General features: G+C 54.2%; 1 protein-coding gene across 8 annotated transcripts in view; it reads right to left on the bottom strand.

Moving 5' to 3' along the window:
• Positions 1-21,414, bottom strand: part of Gyg2 (glycogenin 2) — a 27,652-nt gene extending 6,238 nt beyond the window's left edge. The window contains exons 1-11 of one of the 8 annotated variants that reach the window (XM_078035241.1): positions 21,029-21,414; positions 19,974-20,057; positions 14,349-14,490; positions 11,174-11,348; positions 10,165-10,327; positions 7,903-8,029; positions 7,641-7,721; positions 6,288-6,510; positions 5,357-5,554; positions 1,611-1,715; positions 606-713 (exon numbers count right to left, since the gene is read on the bottom strand). In XM_078035241.1, coding sequence (XP_077891367.1) covers positions 606-713; positions 1,611-1,715; positions 5,357-5,554; positions 6,288-6,510; positions 7,641-7,721; positions 7,903-8,029; positions 10,165-10,327; positions 11,174-11,348; positions 14,349-14,490; positions 19,974-19,980 — 1,329 coding nt within the window. In that variant the 5' untranslated portion in view covers positions 19,981-20,057; positions 21,029-21,414. The other 7 variants (XM_078035240.1, XM_078035235.1, XM_078035236.1 and 4 more) reach the window with 7 other exon arrangements.

The raw sequence follows: 21,414 nt of genomic DNA, 5'->3' as shown, positions 1-21,414 counted from the left end.
CCAGGCCCAGGTCCCAATGCTGGAGGGGTGTCATGGAAGGGGATTATGACCTTGAACGGATTTACTGTTGCCTAAAGAGAAAAGGCATGATCTGGTCGTTCATTTTTACAAACAAAAAAGTTGCTGCTGGCTTTCATTCAACGCACCCGAGAGAATGAAATGCAGGATGCGAACGATCATAAGAGGAAGGAAGAGAAGAAGGAGTGTCCCATTTCTCAGACACGGAAGAAATAGTGTGTTTGATTTGCAGCTATGCATTGCTCCCCCCCCCAAACAGCCCCCCAACCTTCCTTCACAGGGCAATTTTGGAATGCAGCCCACCATCTTGAATCTACCCACAAAGTTTCTTCAGATCAACTTCCGATGAAAAGCTTTTGAGGACAGAACAGGCAAGATCCGAGCCAAAGACAGGAATGAGGACACCAACCAGCCCCCAGCAAACGGCAGAGAGAAGACGAGTGGATCAGAGGCAGACAGAGCCCGAGTTGGACAAGCTGAGGCTGGAAATTTGGATTAAGGATAGACATGTGCATTGGGCTGGCTGCAGAGCTGGCCGAGAGCATCCATCAGGAGTGATGGGCAAGGCAAAGGGATGCAGGTGTCACCTCCAGAGATTCCTGAGCACCGGGGTCTCTGCAGGGCTCCCCAGGGACCTCCTGACTCGGATCCAAGGATTCCTCAGCGGGGCCACCTTTGACTCGATTCGCTGCCTGCTAGAAACACAACCATTCCATCGTTAGTCTTCAAGAGGATGCAGGGAATGCTCATCTTCGCCCAAAGGACGGAGGAAACGAGATAAAAATGAAGACGCCCTACTCGATAGCCTTTGCGGGGAGGGGAGTACCCATGCTTAAAATAAATAAATGAATAAATAAATAAATAATGGGCGTCTCAGGAGGCCGAGGAAGGAGGATTGCAAGTTGGAGGCCAGCCTCGGCAACTTAGAGGGGGCTTAAGCAAATCAGCCAGAACCCTGTCTCAAAATATTTTAGAGGGGCTGGGATGTGGCTCAGTGGTTCAGCACCCGTGAGTTCAATAGCCCTAGTAGCAAAAAAAAAAAAAAAAAGAAAGAAAAAAGAAAAAATTTCAATTAAAGTTAAAAATTAAAAATTTTCAATTAGAGTTGGCTCCTCTTTTTTCACAGGGGCTATGTCCCAAGACCCCCGGTGGATGCCAGAAGTCTTGCACAGTACGGAACCCTGTGTATGGTTTTTCCCCCCAACCTATGCATAGTTCTGATAAAGCTGAATTTGCAAATTTGGGCACATATTGGTTTTCTTTCTTTCTTTTTTTTTTTTTTTTTTTTGGTTTTATTGGTTTTCTTTTCTTTTTTCTTAATTTTTTTTTAAAATTTAAAGACAAGGTCTCATTAAGCTGCTTCAGTTCTGGCTAAGTAGCTGAGGCTGGCCTCCGTCTGGCAATCCTCCTGCCTCAGCCTCCAGAGCCGCAGGCGTGCACTACCACGTGGCTCTTTTCTGTTCCTGGCTAAAGCCCTTAGGCGATTCAGGGTGAAGTGGGAAAACCCGGGGTCTGCTGGGCTGATGCAGATCTTCTGAGAGAAAGGACAAGCGACAGACAGAGAGCATGTGGGACAGAAGGGGCCAGTGTACCCGGCTGGGTTGGGTCTCAGCGACGTCTGGAAATGGCAGGGCCAGCGGTGGCCGAGGCGCACACGGGATGCCGGCCGGAGTCAGGGTGTCAGGGCGGCCTCCCGTCTGTTATGAAGGAAGAGCCAACAGGTGAGACCCGGACCTTGGCATGGACACAGCTTTACCAACAGGTGGGCAGGGTCCCTGCCTCCAGGGTGCCGGGGACACCTGGCCTCAGCTATGGAGACCGAGTCCGGCGGGTGCCAGGCAATGTTCTCTGCCGTAGCTGCTCTGTGCACAATGATGCTCTCACAGGGTCACAGCTGCACGGACAGAGCAGGACGCCGGGTCCCTGAACAGCTTCACGGAGCCCAGGAAACCCTGTGCCACCCAAAACTTGGATGCGACTCAAATCAGAAGCTCGCTTTCAACTTGGGGTGGGGGTGGACAATGATGCCCGCCTGTCATCCCAGGTACTCAGGAGGCTGAGGCAGGAGGATGGCGAATTGGAGGCCAGCCTCAGCAACTTAGCGAGGCCCTAAGCAACTCGGCCAGACCCTGTCTCAAAATAAAAAAAAAAAATGCAAAATAAAACCGGGGCCAGGTGTTGGGGGCACACACACCTGTCGTCCCAGCGGGCTCTGGAGGCTGAGGCAGGAGGATGGCCAGTTGGAGGCCAGCCTCAGCAACTTAAGCAAATTAGTGAGACTCTGTCTCAAAGTAAAGATAAAAGAAAGGGCTGGGGATGTGGCTCTGTGGGTTCAAAGTTGGGTACTGAGGTACCTGGAATTGAACCCAGAGGTGCTTAACCACAGAGCCACATCCCCAGCCCTTTTTTATTATTAATTTTCATCTATATTTTATTATTTTTTTAATATTTGATTTTGAGGCTGGCCTCAGCCTTGGGATCCTCCCGCCTCGGCCTCCCGAGACACTGGGATTAGAGGTGTGCGCCACGGCGCCTGACCCCACAGGTTTATTAAAAACAATACTAAATAAAACATAAACCTAAAAAAAATTGTCAAATCAATATCCCCCTTATTCTTACCAATAACTAGAAAACACGTCCATCTTTACACAAGATGAAGACAGAAACCCAAGAAATAGTATGGGGCCAACGCAGCCTCTCAGCCAGGTTTCGGGAAGCTGGTGAACAAATGGGTTTGTCCTTACGGGACTGATTCATCCACGATAGACTGCCTGACATTCAATTCACCTTGAAAGAAGAGACCGTGGCCTGGGACACGGTCCAGAGACCCGTGGGTAGCTCTAAGGAAGGACAGGCGGACGGAGCAGAGAAGCCCAGAAACGAAATCCAACGAATCCAAAATTTTGCTCTCCGCCCAGAAACGTGTGAAAGTTGGAAGAGGGATACCAAAAGAATCCTCTTCTGGACAAGGATAGTCTGATTCAGAATTTCAAATTATTTTTGCAAAAAAAAAAAAATTTCCCATAAACCATGTCTAGCCTTCCATTTCCAAAAATTAACCATCCTGTGAGAAGACAAGATCAAATGAGTGAAAACCAAGAGAAAAACCAAACCCAACAACAAGCATCAGACCTGCGGGAACGCAGAAAAAGGATGGATCAGACACAAGACCATCAGCAATGCGAGAAATAGACTCTGAAATCGGGAAACAGCCGCAGAATGTCCGTGTGGTAATGACACTGCAGCCATCTGCTTGCTTTATGGGGCTGCATAGTATTCCACTCTAGGAATTCGCCTCGATTGGTTCACACATTCACCTCTGGATGGACACTTGTTCCATTGCAAAGCTACTATATATAAAAGTGCTACCATCTTTATGGACATTTGAAGCCAGCCTCAAAATCAAACATAAAAATAGAAATAAAATATAGATAAAAATAAAATATAAGCTTTCATTTCTCTTGAGCAAACTTCGGAGTGGAACGGTTGCATGACGCAATAGGCGCATGTTTAATGTTCGAAGAAATTACAAATTTCCCACCTGCAGATACTGTCATTTTGTTTGCAGGAAAAATCAAAGAGAATGTTGTGTCGTCGCCTGAAAAAATCCAGCACACCGTCTGGATTCAGAAGTCACATGCATTTCTACACGCCAATATCAGGAAAATAAATTAAGCAATGGGCTATTTACTTAGTCTCAAAAATTAACAAGCCTAACGAAACAAAAAAGTCCACTGCAAATAAAATAAAATAAAATAAAATAGTGTCGAGAGAAATTAAAGATAGAAGTATAGAAATGGACCAAGTTCAGAGAGTTGGAAGGCTCAGTTCCTTGGAGACGTTAATAATCCTAAAACTGGTTTACAGATCGAACGAAACCCCAGCCAAAATTCTGGAAGTTTCTCTTTTTAGGAGAAAAAAAAAATCACCATGCTAATTATTTTATATAAAAATGTCCCGGGGGTTAGATAATGGTTATCATTAAACACTCAAAGGTAGCTCTTTTGAATAAACACCCCTAGAATTCACACCCAGCTTTTCTGCAATAATAATAATAATAAATAATAATAATAATAATATATATTTTTTGAGGGGTGGGTCTCAAAAAATATATATTATTTTTTGGCTCCTCAAAAAAAAAATCAAGACTCCAGAATCTGCAATTCAATAAATGGCCATAAGGGGGCAGCAGGGCTGCAAAATTCATTCAGAAAAAAGAATTCATTCACAAAAAAAAAAAAAAAAATTCATTCAGGAAATACACGGGGTTTTACAACTGCAACGACCGTCATTTTTTTGGGGGAAACAGGCTCCTCATAAAATACACAGGTGCCGTGCTGCGAAGGTGTTCCCCAAAAGTTCATGCTTGACACACAGACGTAACCCCCAGAGCCATGGGTTAATGGTGTTGGAGGAAGAGTTTGGAGATGTCATGGGGCTACGTGAACTGATGAGGGTAGGACCACCCCCCAAAGTGGCTTCAGGGGAACAGATTTCTCTGTCTCCCCACGGGACATCTCTGCCATGAGCTGGAGAAACCTCTTTTCTTTATCGGTTTCCCCGCTCCACAGCATTTTGTTATAGCAACGTCAAACGGGCCAAGGCCAGAGTCCACCTGCCCAACCACTATTCACAGAGGCCAGGGCGGCCGCGGGGGACAGGAAAGTTGAAAGGGTGAGAAACGGGTTTACACCCAGCACTTTTCTCCTCATTCCTATTTGGACCACGGATCTCTCTCTGGTTTCTCTCCGATTCTAGCGTTTTTCCCTCAAGTGTTCACACTCTAGAAGATTGGTCCCCGGTGCGGCGACATTGAGAGGTGGCACATCGGATCGTGGGACCCACTGAAGAGCCTACAAAATCCTGACCTGTCTGGACCTCTCTCCTTTATCCATCCCTCGGTCTCAGGTAGTTTATGATAGCAATGATAAACAGACCGACTCATAGGAGTGTGAAAGGGACCCGTTTTCGGTACGAGTTCGAATTCACTATTTTTCATGCGGGGAGGGAGAGTACTGGTGAGGGAGCCCAGGAATTCTCCACCACTAAGCCGAACCCCCCCCCAGCCCTTTTTACTTTTTTAAAAAAAATTTTAAGACAGGATCTCACTAAATGGCCGAGGCCGGCCTCCAACATGCGATCCTCCCGCCTCAGCCTCCCAAATTGCCAGGAGGATTGGTAGGTTGAACGTAAGCAATGAATTTTCTACTTGTATTATTTTTACTTCATGATGAGTTCAGGACTCCAACCCATCTGCAAAACCCCCTTTGTTAGTACAAGGTTGTGCGGGGTCAGGGCGTGGGCGCCTCTGGGCAGAGTGTGGGAGGCGGGTACTCACATCTTCCCCTCCTTCAGGGCGAGTCGGGGTGTCCGCCACCGTGGTGGTGGACGTGTTCTCCAGAGCAGACCGCAGGTGGCCCGATCCCGGTGCAGAATTTGCACACGGCACCTCAGAAGGGGCAGCCGAGTTTGCACACGGCTCTGCAGCACTGGGGGCTGAATCTGCACACGGCACCTCGAGACCATCTGAGCAAACCTGCACGTAAACGCACACACACAAAAGGACACATTTTCACTATTCCGCTCTGCCCTGGTCCCCCCGGTCATCCTGCCCCGTGGGTGTGCAAGAGCTGCCCATCAAATGCAAGGATTTGTGCAACTGGATTCCCAAGAACCTGTAAATGACCCACAAGTGTCCTGTGTGGCAGCCACCCACAAGGTGGCCCGAGAACCAATCAGCTCCTTCCTGTTTGCTCCTATCGAAAGCCTTCAAAGGTTCCCGACAAGTAGCATCCGGAACCACTGATTTCTGTTTTTTCCAAGCAAAAATTAAAGTTGACCTCCAGCCAGACGCGGTGGCCCACGCCTTGTGATCCCAGCGGCTCGGGAGGCCGAGGCAGGAGGATCGCGAGTTCAAAGCCAGCCTCCGCCAAAGCGAGGCCCTACTCAACTCGGGGAGACCCTGTCTCTCAATAAAATGCAAAATAGGGGCTGGGGACGGGGGATACCTGTCCGATTGTTTGGGGGAGTAAGAACGAGGGGGGAAATGGGCCTGTGCACTGGTTCCGTGCAGACGCAGCTATTTGAAGAAGTGGTTTGCATCCGCGGTTGGAAGGGAACCGAGGATACGGAGCACCCGCGGATACGGAGCATCCGCGGATACGGAGCATCTGCGTGCTTAGACCTAATGGGGAGAAGCCAGGGGAGCTGTGGGTCTTGGCGGGGACAGGCTGGTCGTCAGCCGAACTAGCAGAGGAACGTGCACTCACGCGGAGCCCCGCAGGTCCCTGCCTCTCCTGCGCATGGGAGGTTGGGTACAGAGGCCGCGCGCCCTCCTGGAACAGCCTCCACCAGAGATTCAGGAAGGTCACGTGCTGCCGGGGGCCGGACCCCGCGCCCTGCTCGGAGACGGAGCCGGTCTGCGGGTCGTATGTGCAGTTCCAGGGCTTAGTGGACCCCAGAAAGTGCACCACCTTCGCGCTGGAGCCGAACCTGGGGAGGAGAAAGGACAGATTCCGATTTTCCACCAGGAAAGGACACAAGAGGGCGCCCGAGCACCCCTCACCGAGGGGAAACAGCTACCACTGTGGACAGGGACCTTAGCAGGGCAGTGATTGACAGTTACTCTGTGTAAAGGGAATAACATTTGGGGGGGATTTTTTGGTGTGTGTGTGCGGTGCTGGGGATGGAACCCAGGGCCTCTGCACACGAGGTTAAGTGCTCCACCCCTGAGCCCCGCCCCCAGCCCTATTTTGCATTTTATTTAGGGACAGGGTCTCCCTGAGTTGCTCAGGGCCTCGCTCTGGCGGAGGCTGGCTTTGAACTCGCCATCCTCCTGCCTCAGCCTCCGGAGCCGCTGGGTTCCCAGGTGTGTGCGCCACCGCGCCCGGGGCCCCCTAAAGATCATTTAAAAAATCCACATGTGCAGTTTTTAGAAAAAGGATGGGGACGAGAAAATAAAAAAGAGCTTTTGTGGCAGATAATACAGGCTGCAAACCAAACGCCTGTAAAAATAAAAAAAAGGATCAAAGATTCTGAAATCTCCCCTTCTGAACCTTTTTTTTTTTTTTTCCGGTGCCATTCATTATCACTCCCCAAGTGCTTTTGGGACATTTTTTGGTTTTAATTAACTCCCCGTGAAATTTTTAACACTAAAGGCACATGGTCTATTTGAGATTCGTACATTATTTTTTTAAAAAATATATTAACAACAACAACAACAACAAAAAGACTATTTGCCATCCCCAGAACCAATTTCTGCCTCCCTGTGGGGGGGGGCAGCAGGACCCCTGCTGGAGTTATTCATCTCCTGGATTATTATCACATTTTGATTTTCATTTGAACATCTCCTCTGGCAGCAGAGCTCCGAATTTTTGGTCCCAGGACCCCAGGGAAGAAAAAAAAAAATCACTAAAGACCCAAAGAGGTACAACCCCATGGAACTCATCTTCTCTACTTTTCTACCATCACAGAATCTAAGGCTGAAAGATTAAGGAATACCGTCATCCATTCCTCAAAAGCAACCCACTATACATAAATTTCATAATTATTTTTTTTTTTTACCAAAAAGGAAATCCCTGTTTTCAAAACAAATATGTTCCTGGGTGCCGTGGTGCACAGACCTGGAAGATGAGTGACTCAGGAGGCTGAGGCAGGAGGATCGCACGTCGGAGGCCAGCCTCATCAACTTACTGAGGTCCTGTCTCAAAATAAAACTTTTTTTAAAAGCCTGGGGGTATAGCCCAGGGGTATGGCGCTTGCCTGGCCTACGGGGACAGGGTGATCTATTTCCCTCTCCTCTACCAACAGCTGATATCTCATCTGGGAGATAAAAACAACCCAGTGGCTACGGCCCGTTGGGGTTCAAGATGGCGGAGGGCTTACTGTTGGAAGGCTGGACTGTAGGTGTAGGCTGCGTTGCTGGTCAGGTTGTAGATGAACGGCAAATGCTTGTGGATGTCCGCTGTCGGCCAGTCCCTGAAGAAACTGTTCAGCAAGCCTTGATCTGCGCCTGGGCCACCCGCCAACACAAACAGAGGTCAGCAGAGTTGGGTGCAGGTCTCAGGTCCGCCTTCTGTGAAGGACCTAAGGTCTACGCTGGCCTCGAGAGGTCCTCTCGGCCCGCTACAGTGTTCCCGCTCTTCTTGGCGGTGATCGGCTACCCATGCCATTACTAAAAATCAGGGTGTGTTCCCTACAAGATCTGCATCCACTGCCCCCCCAAAATCAATAATAAAACTATAGACAACCTCCAGCGCCCTCCACTCACCCCCAGCGAATTCCATCTGGTCGTTACAATGGCTTCCCCATTGTGAGGTTAGGACCGTGCAGACTCTTGGAAAGGGGCTACATGGATTTTGTATGAGATTTTGGGGGGCCTAGGGGACAATGACATGGTATACATATGAGGTGTGTCCCAAAAGCTCATGTGTGAGATAACACAAGAAGGTTCAGAGGTGAAATGATTAGAAGAGGTGTAACCTAATAGTGGATTAATCCACTTGGATGGACTCACTGGGTGGTGACTGCAGCAGGTGGGGGGTGGATGGAGGAGGGGTCCCTGGGCTGTGCCTTTGGGGTCTCTGTCCTGTCCCTGGTGAGCAGAGCTCTCTCTGCTCCCTGGTGCCCTGTCCTGAGCGGCTCTCCTCCTCCAGGTCCTGCCGCCATATTGTGACATGACTGGGTTGTGAGAGGTGTAGACTCATAGTGGATTAATCCACTTGGATGGACTGCCTGGGTGGTGACTGTAGCAGGTGGGGTGTGGCTGGAGGAGGGGGTCCCTGGGCTGTGCCTTTGGGGTCTCTGTCCTGTCCCTGGTGAGCAGAGCTCTCTCTGCTCCCTGGTGTAACCTAATAGTGGATTAATCCACTTGGATGAACTCACTGGGTGGTGGCTGCAGCAGGTGGGGTGTGGCTGGAGGAGGGGTCCCTGGGCTGTGCCTTTGGGGTCTCTGTCCTGTCCCTGGTGAGCAGAGCTCTCTCTGCTCCCTGGTGTAACCTAATAGTGGATTAATCCACTTGGATGGACTCACTGGGTGGTGACTGCAGCAGGTGGGGTGTGGATGGAGGAGGGGTCCCTGGGCTGTGCCTTTGGGGTCTCTGTCCTGTCCCTGGTGAGCAGAGCTCTCTCTGCTCCCTGGTGCCCTGTCCTGAGCGGCTCTCCTCCTCCAGGTCCTGCCGCCATATTGTGACATGACTGGGTTGTGAGAGGTGTAGACTCATAGTGGATTAATCCACTTGGATGGACTGCCTGGGTGGTGACTGCAGCAGGTGGGGTGTGGCTGGAGGATGGGGTCCCTGGGCTGTGCCTTTGGGGTCTCTGTCCTGTCCCTGGTGGGCAGAGCTCTCTCTGCTCCCTGGTGTAACCTAATAGTGGATTAATCCACTTGGATGAACTCACTGGGTGGTGGCTGCAGCAGGTGGGGTGTGGCTGGAGGAGGGGTCCCTGGGCTGTGCCTTTGGGGTCTCTGTCCTGTCCCTGGTGGGCAGAGCTCTCTCTGCTCCCTGGTGCCCTGTCCTGAGCTGCTCTCCTCCTCCAGGCCCTGCCGCCATCTTGTTCTGCTCCCCTTGGGCCAGAGCCATGGAGTCGGCCAACCGTGGACTGGACCTCGGACACCAGGAGCAGCCTCAAATCAACTCTTCCTCCTCTCATTGTTCTCGTCAGGTCTTTTGATCACAGTGATGAAAAAAAAAATCTGAGGATGACCATTTCCCCCCTTAATTCCCTCTCGGGGATCACCCTGAGCCCCTGTTTGCAAACTGGTCTTATTGAAAGTCGGCCACGTTCACTGTTTTTCTTCCAACGTCCACCTCCAAGTTACACGTGCAGAATGAAGTGTTTGCAACAAAGACCATGCACCCTGCCAAGCTGACAGTATCAGTTATTTGGTCCTTCGGAGGAAGGTTTGAGCACCTGTTGTATACCATCGGCACTGCCAAGGTGCTCTCTCTACCTGGGAGGGAGTGTTCCAAAGGTTCTCCTGGCTGCTGCATATTGACCTAATACCTTCCTGATGTCTCCCTGTCACCCGGACTGGCTCACTTCTCAGCGTGCACCTTTGTCTGCAGGCTCCAGCTCGTGGATGCGAGAGACACGTTTAGCTGGGTATAAAACTGGATCCCGGCCACGGGTCCTGCCCTCACTCACCGTCAAAGCTGCCATGCTCCGTGGCATGCTGCAGCAGGAGCTGGTGGGTCTCCAGGGACGGCTGGAAGACAAACACCCCGCTATTGAAGCAGTCGGGCCATCCCGGATCCGGGGCTGCCGAGAGTTCTTCCCGGTCAAACAGCTCGTCGATGTTGTGCAGAACCTGGCGAGGCAAAGCCACACATCTGTCACCTCCACTGAGCAACCCAAAAATTCCACAGGGACCGAGAGTGAGCCCAATGCACCTCTGGTGCCCGGAAACCTTAGACCAATTTTTTTTGTGAGATTCTTAAAACTTTTAAGGTGAAACGAGGAAGACTCCTCTCCAGTTGACCTGCAGTTGTCGAGTCCGCCCTGGGTCTGGAAAATGATTTTTCTCACGGATGCTTAAGATTCTAGAGCGAGGAGGATCATCCTTACTTACATCAGCAAGTGTGCAAAATGGAACTGGGATCCCAGGAAGGGACATGGAGACCATCCATATCAAGCAGATACTGGGTGAATTTCGTCGCAGAGCGGCAATGGTCTCTGGGATACGCCATCTTGAGCCAGCACCCATTCTTGGGGGATTCTAGAACTTTCTTTTATTTTGCAAAACTCTTAGCTTGCCTCCCAGGTCCTGGAGCCCATTCAATGACCACTTAGGATTTGTTTCCGTTCCACGAAACTCAGAGCGAGTCCAAAATGCACTTGGTTCCTTTAGGCTACCCAACATCCTAGCTCTCAGCAACTCACTGTGCCCTTGAGAACTTGACCCCTAATTGCAACTCCCTCCAACATGCACTGGTTTCTAGATCATGCCATTTGGGTTGTGATTGGATGGTGAGGGTTCTGAGCTCATCAATGGATTGACCCATTGATGGATACCTAGATGAAAGGGTTATTGGGAGGTGGTCTAGGCTGTAGGAGGTGGGACCTAGCTGGGGGGAGTAGACCTTGGAATGGTACATCTTGTCTCTGGCCTCCTCATCGAGCCGAGAAGTTGGTCCTGACCACTCCCTGCACTCACCAGGGTGTCGGCATCCAAGAAGACGCACTTGCTGTAGCGAGTGAGGGTCCAGCAGTGGAGCTTGGTGAGGGTGACCCCCAGCTCAGGTCTCTTCAGGAAGGCCAGGTGGATGTAGTCTTCGCTGTCCATCAGATTGACTTCAACGACCTCATCGAACACCCGTGAGAGGACGTCCCTGATAAAGACACGGGTCAGCAGGGGACCATTAGCCCAGGACAAAGCTCCAATTCCCATCACACCCACTGAAGACTCAGCATTTGGGGTTGTCTTCCATGGCTGTCTCTCAACTGGGCACACTTTGCACTCGTTCTGGAAATGACCCCCAAACGGGACAAGCATACAGGTTGAAGGGAACCGTTCTAGATAGACTGACTCAGATCATCTCTTAGAAAGGTAGCTCCCTTCATAAAATATGTGGGCAGAGAGGTGTGAATGCCAAACTGATAGGAACCCTCAGATGTCCACTGCAATCTCCCGTCCATTTTTGCTTTACGTGTTCAAAACCCACATTGTTAGTTGCATACAAGTTTGAAGCGCAGATCTTGAAATATTATATTTTTTTTATCAAAATAAACTTATCCCTGGTCCATTATGATCATTCTTTTTTTTTTTAAATTTGGCTGACACTCTACTTCATAGTGACCTGGAACATGTTATGATGACAATTTTTTTTTCAAATTTAAGCAGGTGCTAGAAAATGGATAAAAGTATGATAACAGGACACCAGGACCCAACGAGGAAAAGATTCCAATTTCCAGAGCAGAAATAATTTGTTCAGCAAAATAACATACACAAAGCATTAAAATAAATGTTTCTGGGTCTCCATTGCTAAAACTTTTGAATACACAACCAGGAAAGAAAGAATTCCACATAATAAATACAGAATGAATGAGGAACAGAGAAAATCTACGGTAAGCAAACAGCGCCATAATAATTCTTGCAAGCCAGACTCATGAACGGATGCTTAGATACATGCGTGAATGTTTGAGGAGAAACTTTGGGTTGCACAAACCTAATGTGTCTGTCCCAGGATATTTATTCTCCATAAAGGGAAACACATGACTTGATAATGGAGAATGCCAACTGTGCCTACTTCATTTATTCTTTGTCAATGTTTCTGAAGGGGACAGACAGACCTGGGTGCTGGGACACGAGGTCCAGGGGACAAGTCTATCAATGGCCCCTGGTGCTGACCCCACAGCTTCCTTCCCAGAAGCCCTGGACCTGCAGCCCTGCCTGGCCTCGGGGCACAGCCTCCGCCACCGTCCTCACACACCACTTGTGACCTGCAGGGGACATGCAGGCGGGAAGTCATGTCCCTGAGAGGAGCCAGGGGACCCTGAAGGGGGACTTCTGTGACTCTGACGCAGACCAGGTCCCGGGACTCAGGGGGACGAGGCTCCTTCCTCCAACCCTAAATCCTGTGACCTCAAACCCTGCAGTATGGCTCTGCCCACCTCTAGAAGTGGAATACGTTTTGTGCATGCCGTCGGAAGCACTCGGGTTGTGCCTCTGCAGACAGGCTTGCACCACAATGCCTGGGAGAGGGGTGGTCTCCTGGCCTCACACCCCTGGCGGTGTGTGGTCAGGGGCCACTCTCTGTCTTCTGCCCCCTTAACCAGTGCAGGAAAAGTCAACCTGGTCTGCGACGTCCTACCTTACCCACGGTCTCTGTGCCGTCCTCTCTAAATATTTAAAAGACCATCTGGAGTCGACATTAAGACGTAGGCACATGGCTAGGCACCGTAGTGCAAGCCTGTGGTTTCCCAGTGGCTCGGGAGGCTGAGGCAGGAGGATCACAAGTTGGAGGCCAGCCTCAGCCACTTAGTGAGGCCCCGTCTCAAATAAAAAAATCAACAGGGCTGGGGATGTGGCTCAGGGGTTAAGCACCCCTGGGCTCAATGTCCAGTACCAAAAAAAAAAGAGAGAGAGAGAGGGACACACATAAATATGAACAACACTGTCCCCTGCTAAGGACGTAGAAATCATGAGAATCACACATGGGTTGTGGGGTCATTCAAGGGATGGGCATCATTCAAGGGGTGGAGGGACAGGGAGCAAATCACACAGGGTCCCCTCCCCAGAGACCCAGGTGCACCAACTTCTCATGCATGGTCACTTTGCCCAGATCTGACAGGTCCTGTGTGAATGCGAAAGTTAAATGGACCCAGGGCCGATGTCCACTGTGACCAAATGTATTTTCTTCCCTTGATCTCTTTCTGTTTGGACGCTGACTGACTTGTTGGATCAAGAGGAAATACAACCTCGGCACCCATTCCTTGGGAGGACCCTTCAAGAGAATGGTCACAGCCAAGACGGTCCAAATCTGATCGTGTTTCTGGGCATCCAGCTCAGAGATCCACCCAAGGAGGCCACCATTTTAAAAGACATTGGCCGACCCCAGGGAGGCAAAGACCTCAAAGACTAAAGCAAAGACTGACCCGGTGTGACTATTTGAGAGGGATGGAGACGTGCTCATCACACACACACACACACACGCCCGCTACTCTGTCTTTGCTTAGTGATTTATAAGAGTTCTTTATATATGAAGGATGGTAGCCAAACTCTGCATTTTCCCACTTTGCATATCGATCTCTGTCTCCCTCCAGCTACGATCTACTGTCTCAATATCTGAAGTACGTGTACCTACCTACCTACCTACCATCTGTCCACCATCCATCCATTCTACGTGGTGGTCACAACCTGGGTGGGGTTGCTCCTGGCTCCTGGTTTCAATGACCCGCCATCAACCATGATCCCAAGCTATTCGGCGGAAAATTCCAGAAAGAAACAATCGGCTGAGGCCCAGAGCAATGGAGCCACCAACCACGGACTAAGACCTGCTGAAACCACGAGCCAACATAGTAAACCTTTCGTCCAACACCATAAACCTGGATTTCCTCAGGTGTTTTGTTACAGCAACGGAAACTAACACTGTGGTTCCCGACCGCTCCTTAGGAAAGGACCAGACTTCCAATCCTGCCTCCGCCTCAGGAGGATCCCCCCCGAGTTCTGGGTGGTTCCGATGGACTGAAAAATCCACATTGGAGACAGAAATGCTCATCGGCTCCTGGGAACCAACCTGCAAGGGGGGGATTGAGAGTATGTCCCGGGTCCCCGTGGGCTTGGTGACCTTTACTGCCATCGGGGGGCATGTGGAGTCCCCAGCTCTTACCTGAGCAGGCTGGACACCTGAGGGGTGATCAGCACCACCAGCTTCCTCGACGTCTTGTGGTTCCTCAAGGACAGTCCCAACACCAGGGCCCCCTGGCAGTAAATATCATTGGTGGCCAGCGTGACGAAGGCTTGGGTGGTCACTGGGGGTGGGACAAGAACATGAGGGTGACTCTCCCGAGAGATTCCCTGGGACACTGGCTCACAAGTGGGGCTTGATGAGGGATCGTGACGCTCTGACCTCACAAGTGGATTAATCCACTTGCCGGATTCTGTTGTGTGGACATCACACAGTCTCCTTACACCGACGAAATGGCTACGGTGTCCACACCACAAAAAAAATCCCCTAATAACACACTTCTGAGAACGCCTGGATGAAGTCCACACAACCATATCCTGAAGTCTATCAAGCGTCCCATGGATGGAAAGGATTAATCCATTTAGGGCTGGATGGATGATGGCAGGTGGGACCTAGTTAAAGGAAACCAGTTAGCAGGTGTGTGTCCTGGCTGACCTTCTGTCCAGCCCCTTGCATTCCCTCCCTCTCTCTCTTCTTCCTGATTGGCAGGACCCTCCCACCTCCATTCCCTTCCGCCATGTTTTTTTTTCTCCCTTGGAGCCAGTTGACCATGGCGCTCATCTTTGAAGCCAGGAGCCCAAGAGAAGGCCATTTTGCTCCTCTCAGGTCACTTGGTCACATCAGGGAAAAGCTAATAGAGACACTTTGTCTGGTGGCACCGGAGGTCCAGGGGACAGTTCTATCAACGGCCCCCGGTGCTGACCCCACAGCTTCCTTCCCCAGAAGCCCTGGACCTGCAGCCCTGCCTGGCCTCCGGACACAGCCTCCGCCACCGTCCTCACACACCCCCTGTGACCTGCAGGGGACATGCAGGCGGGAAGTCACGTCCCTGAGAGGGGCCAGGGGACCCTGAAGGGGGGACTTCTGGGACCCTGATGCAGACCAGGTCCCGGGACCCAGGGGGACGAGGATCCTTCCTCCAACCCTAAAATCTGCAAGAACAGGTTCCACTGAGCACCAGGCAGCAGGGGCCAGGGGGACCCGGAGTGGCCATGGCCGTGGGGACTGGAGGGTCGGAGGTCGCCCTGCTGTCCGTCAAAGTCAGGAGGGGACCTGGGCGGGGCTCTCTGGGGACTTCCCTGGGACCCTCATAAAACTGGAGGGCAGGAGGGGCACGCTGTCCCTGTCCCCTCTGAGAGGACCCCTCTGTCCCTGGAGAGTGTCCCCTGCCCACATCGACTGGCTGCCAGCATGGATCTGGATATTTCCAAAGCACTGGGCCGTCTACGATGGAGCAAAACCAGAGGTTAGGACAGGAAGTGGCTTGAGCGCTGGTGGGAAGGGACCAAAGGACCCACCGGATGGACAGCCAGAGTCCAGGTGTCCCCTGCTGGACGGTCACAGATGGGATCCTCAGAATCCAACTCCCCCCATCCCCAGGAGAAATCTAAAAGTGGAATCGACTCTAAAGAAAAGGGAAGGTCCCCAAGAGAAAGTCACCCCCACGTGGAAGAGGGATCCCCTAATTCCTCACACACAACGTCACCCCCCAAATTCAGGCCCACCGAGAAGCCCCGCCCACAGGCAGGACTGACATGGACAGTTGCTCAGGCAACACACCCGGACGCAGAGCTGATGGGGAACAGAAAGGTGCAGGAGAACTCGAATCGCAAACAGCGCGGGAAGGGGTGGGGGAAGGAAGGAGGCTTCCTAGAGGACCGGACGTCCCACGCGAGGGACATTCAAGGAACAAGTTGGGCCCCCGCCTGTCATCTTAGCAGCTCAGGAGGCTAAGGAAGGAGGACGGCAAGTTGGAGGCCAGCCTCAACAACTTAGCAACCTCGCAAGACCCCGTCTCAAAATAAAATGCAAAAAAAGGGCCGGGGACGGGGCTCAGGGGTCGAGGGCCTCCGAGTGCAATCCCTGGTACCCCCCCAAAAATACACAAAAAGTTGCCGTTGATGTCCCTCTGATGCCCACGACTTAGGCTGAGAGGAGGAAGATCGCTCCCAAAGTCCGTGCTGCTAGACCCAGAGGGGACACAGACCCAGAGGAGGAGCCCCGTGCAGACGGAGGCAGAGACTGCAGTGACCCGAGCCATGAACACTTTCAGAGCCACATGGACATGGATCCAGGAGGCGGCTAAGGGCTGAAAACCAGTAGAACTTACGGCAGCTCCCAACACCTGACTGGCAGACGCCAATCCAGAGACCCCCGCCCACCCAGGAACGCGGGGACGCGCCGCGTGTCCGCCCCATCGTCCATTCCCACCCCAACTCCGAGACGGGTTTCAAAGCCCAGAGAAATCGGGGACCCCCCCCCCGCCCCCCGTGACTCACTGAGCCGAACGTCACCTCTCATTGCAAAGCCACAAAAGTCCCCCAAATAACCCTTCTCTCCTGTCTCCAACAGAAACTAGATTAAAAATAACCCGGGAGGGACGAGCCCACCCAAGGCAGACGAGTGTCCCCAGCGAAGTAGAGACGGGGATCGCAGGCTGGATGTGGGGTCCCGCCAGACACAGCTCTCCACGGAGCCCAGGGACGGGGTGGTGGGAAGACAGAGGCCCAGAGAAGCCGGGTGAGAAGGGGAGACCCAGAATTTCTCTTTGGCTTTAGTTGTTTTTCCCCCCATCAGTGACATCAAAGGACGTGACAAGAAGGAGAAGTCTCTCTGGGGCTCATGGTGTCCGAGGTCCAGTCCCTGGTGGCCGACTCCATGGCTCTGGCCCAAGGGGAGCAGAACAAGATGGCGGCAGGGCCTGGAGGAGGAGAGCAGCTCAGGACAGGGCACCAGGGAGCAGAGAGAGCTCTGCCCACCAGGGACAGGACAGAGACCCCAAAGGCACAGCCCAGGGACCCCCTCCTCCAGCCACACCCCATCTGCTGCAGTCACCACCCAGTGAGTGCATCCAAATGGATTAATCCACTTATTAGTCTACACCCAGTGAGTCCATCCAAGTGGATTAATCCACTATGAGTCTACACCAGGGAGCAGAGAGAGCTCTGCTCACCAGGGACAGGACATAGACCCCAAAGGCACAGCCCAGGGACCCCCTCCTCCAGCCACACCCCACCTGCTGCAGTCACCACCCAGTGAGTCTATCCAAGTGGATTAATCCACTATGAGTCTACACCCAGTGAGTCCATCCAAGTGGATTAATCCACTATTAGGTTACACCAGGGAGCAGAGAGAGCTCTGCTCACCAGGGACAGGACAGAGACCCCAAAGGCACAGCCCAGGGACCCCTCCTCCAGCCACACCCCACCTGCTGCAGTCTCCACCCAGTGAGTCCATCCAAGTGGATTAATCCACTATTAGGTTACACCAGGGAGCAGAGAGAGCTCTGCTCACCAGGGACAGGACAGAGACCCCAAAGGCACAGCCCAGGGACCCCCTCCTCCAGCCACACCCACCTGCTGGAGCCACCACCCAGTGAGTTCATCCAAGTGGATTAATCCACTATTAGTCTACATCAGGGAGCAGAGAGAGCTCTGCTCACCAGGGACAGGACAGAGACCCCAAAGGCACAGCCCAGGGACCCCCTTCTCCAGCCACACCCCACCTGCTGCAGTCACCACCCAGTGAGTCCATCCAAGTGGATTAATCCACTATTAGTCTACACCAGGGAGCAGAGAGCTCTGCTCACCAGGGACAGGACAGAGACCCCAAAGGCACAGCCCAGGGACCCCCTCCTCCAGCCACACCCCACCTGCTGCAGTCACCACCCAGTGAGTCCATCCAAGTGGATTAATCCACTTTCAGTCTACACCTCTCCTAACCCACTCATTCCACCTGTGAACACTTCACATCTGGCTGGTCTCATGCATGAGCTTTAGGGGGGACACCCCGTATCCAAACCATAGCATCTTTCATCCCAAAGGTCCTTTAGGGACGTGCCTGTGTGGGTGGACATGCGTCTTGGCAGAGGGAATGGAGGTGCAGTGGGGTCCCCAGGGTGGCCCTGACCCAGCAGGACTGGGTCCTTGTAGAGGAGGAGATGAGGACACAGACGCACACAGAGGGACAGCCCCGGGAGGACACAGGGAGAAGACGGCGGCTGCAAGCCCAGGGGAGAGAGAGGCCTCAGGAGGAGCCGCCCTGCCCACCCTGGACCTCGCACCTCCAGCCTCCAGCCTCCAGGACCAAGGGGCAATAAACGTCCTAGGACCCAAGATGGACAAAAGAATCACAGACCGGGCTTACGACTCATATTAACAGCACCCACGAGTGGAAGAGGCCCTGTGTCCGGCCACCAACTGTCCCTCCGGACAAGAACATTGACCCGTGAAGGGATCGCAGCCTCCCCCGGCCCTTGGAGGCCATCTAAGCTGCAAAACCAGCTCCGCTGACTTGAATGCAGTTTGCTTTTAACACATCGGGGTGACCAGCTTTGGGGGGCAGCACCCAGGGGCACGCTGCAGACCCCAGGTCAGCAAAGCAGTCACTCTTAAAAAACCCACTCGAGGCTCAGCCAAGAGTCTTCCACCGAGTCTGCCAAAAAGTGGCTATTTCTTGGCCTCCGCCCTGCATCCACCTTCCATCTCTCCCCCCAAATAACACCACGGGCTTCTCCCGGGGCCTCGTCTCTGCTCAAAGGTGTTTTTTGATGCCTGCAAAGAGCCCCCAAAGCAGGTCTAGCAGGACATTCCAAGCCTGGCCAAGGCGTGTCCTGCGGTGTGGGCTGGCTGAATGCTGGCATTGTACACACCCCCCGGCGGCCTCGGGGGCGGGGGACACGCGGTGGCCACTCACGGGAGCTCCACCGTGGTTCTGGGAACAGAGGACCCTTTCTGTGGCTGCCGGGCACAGAGACTCCCAGTCCACCCCGAGAGAGAGACCCCGCAAAGCCCGGAGCTCGGAGACACAGGATCGAGGTCTCACTGTCCCAATGTCCCCTGCCCAAGCTCCAGGAAAGGGAGACCCCGGGCTGAGCAGGCTGCAATCCCTGCAAGTTGGTCATCCAGCCCAGGCCTGCTGCCTGTTGGGGGAATCATTGGGACAAGAAAAAATAAGTAAATCTGTCATCCCCGCGGCTCCGGAGGCTGAGGCAGGAGGATCGCGGGTTCAAAGCCAGCCTCCGCCAAAGCGAGGCCCTGAGCAGCTCAGGGAGACCCTGTCTCTAAATTAAATGCAAAATAGGGCTGGGGACGGGGCTCAGGAGTTAAGCACCGAGTTCGATCCCTGATACCCCCCCCAAAAAACAAATTGAACAAAATAAATAAAACTAATGTTCTGACTCTGAACCGGCCTCGCTCTCGAGCCTCGATTTCTTCCCAACCGTCTCCCACGCAGCGAGACTCTCAGCTTAATATCACTCCGGTGAACCCAGCTCCTCTGGTCCTGTAGGTGACACTTTCACAGGAGGACAACTGTGACATCTCGACCCCCCCCCCCAATCAGGCCATAAATCAGCCCCTCCCTCGGCTGCTGAGCCCCCCACCCCCCCCCCCCGCCCCCAGGCTCCGGCCACATCAGAAATGCTCCTCCCTCAGGCCCCAGAGACCTGGGCGCGGCAGCCAGTTGGGGACTCAGGTTGGGAGCAGTGGTCACGGTCAACAGAGGCGGGGGGGGGGGGGTCTTCTGGAGCCAGCAGTGGCTACTCACCGGACATGTTGGGAGGCGCGGCCGCCGCGGGCTCCGAGAGAAGCCTGCGCCCTGGCGCGGTGGATGGATCCTCCTGGCCCAGGCCTGCGGGAGGAACCCTGGGTAGCAGCTCCGGCCACAGTCCCCGGACCCCAGGCCCCTGTCACCTGCGCCCCACACTTCCCAGCGCAGGGTCAGCCTCCAGCCTCCACCTGGGCTCCCCACCCCCCCCCGCGACCCGCAGCCCCTGTGCGTCCCAGGGCAGCCTGTGAACCCGGTGTGTCCAGGGCCCCACGCGGGTGTCCTCAGTCGCCTACCCGCGCCCCACACCTCCTTCGAGTGCCGGCATCCTCTGCCGCCAAGGCGGACCCGCGAACGGGGCTCCTTGTCCTCTCCCGGGCCAACCCTGCGCCCTGAGCGCTGCGCTCCCCAAGTCCTCCCACCTCCCCGGGCCTCTAGCCTCCCCCGGGCCTCCCGCGCAGGGCCTCCCGCTGCGGCGCCCAGGCCCCCCCACCCAGACCCTGCGCGCCATCCGCGCTCCCTCTAACTCCCCGGAGCCCGGCCCACCTCCTCCACCGGCGCCTCCCGCTGCCTCCCCGAACCAGCCTCCCCTCTGCTGCCCCCAAGATGCCTGAACCCTGCAGCAGCCCTGCCCCTCCCCGGCCCGCCCAGGACCCGCGCCGCCTTCACCTCCCGCGGGCTCCTGGCGAGGCCGCGCCCCGCTCCCTCCACCCCTCCGGCGTCCCCTACGCTCTCTGGCGGCCTTCGTCCCCGGCCTCCGCTGAGGCCAGGCCATCTCCACGAACCACGCTCCTCTGCTCCCTCCACAGCTCCTGGGCGCTCACCCCGCAGCCTCCTCCCGGGCCCGCGCCCCCTCCCCAGCGCTCTGCCCTCCCGCGCCCCAAGCTCCCGCCGCCCTCGGCAGCCTCCATCCCAGGCCTCCGCGGCTCCCCGGACTCCACGCCCCGCTGCCCCTGCAGTCCCCGCACCTCCGCGGCCCTCGGGCGGCCTGTGCCCCCGCGCCGCCCCGCAGCCCGCGCGGCACGATTGGCCTGTCGCAGGAAGCCCGGCCCCACCTCGGCGCCGCCACTCGCCTCGCCCAGCGGTGTCGCAGCCCCGGCCAGAGAGCCCTCGCGCCGCCTGTCGCCCAGCCTGGGCTGGCTGCCAGGAGACACAAGAGGGGACCTGGCTGCGCTCCACTCCCGAGTGCCGCCTCCCCTCCCCCGGGGGCCGCTCCCCGCCGCCGCAGCCAGCGGTTCCTGGCTCCCGGGTTTGGACATTTAACCTTTACTCAGCCAACCCCTAAGCAAATGTTTGCTGTGGCTTCCCCGGCGCGGGCCCCAGGCCAGCGGGCGGCTCGGCGGAGGCCCGGCTGGGAGGCCCCCTGCCCGGGAGGCGGGATTCCATTCCCCATCTAATTGAATGCGCGCGGGAGAGAAGGGGAAGAAATGAGCGAGCCCGG

Source organism: Ictidomys tridecemlineatus, chromosome Y (assembly GCF_052094955.1).
Source record: "Ictidomys tridecemlineatus isolate mIctTri1 chromosome Y, mIctTri1.hap1, whole genome shotgun sequence".
Lineage (NCBI taxonomy): Eukaryota > Metazoa > Chordata > Mammalia > Rodentia > Sciuridae > Ictidomys > Ictidomys tridecemlineatus.
Note: the sequence above shows the minus strand (reverse complement) of the source record. Positions and strands in the feature narration are given on the sequence as shown.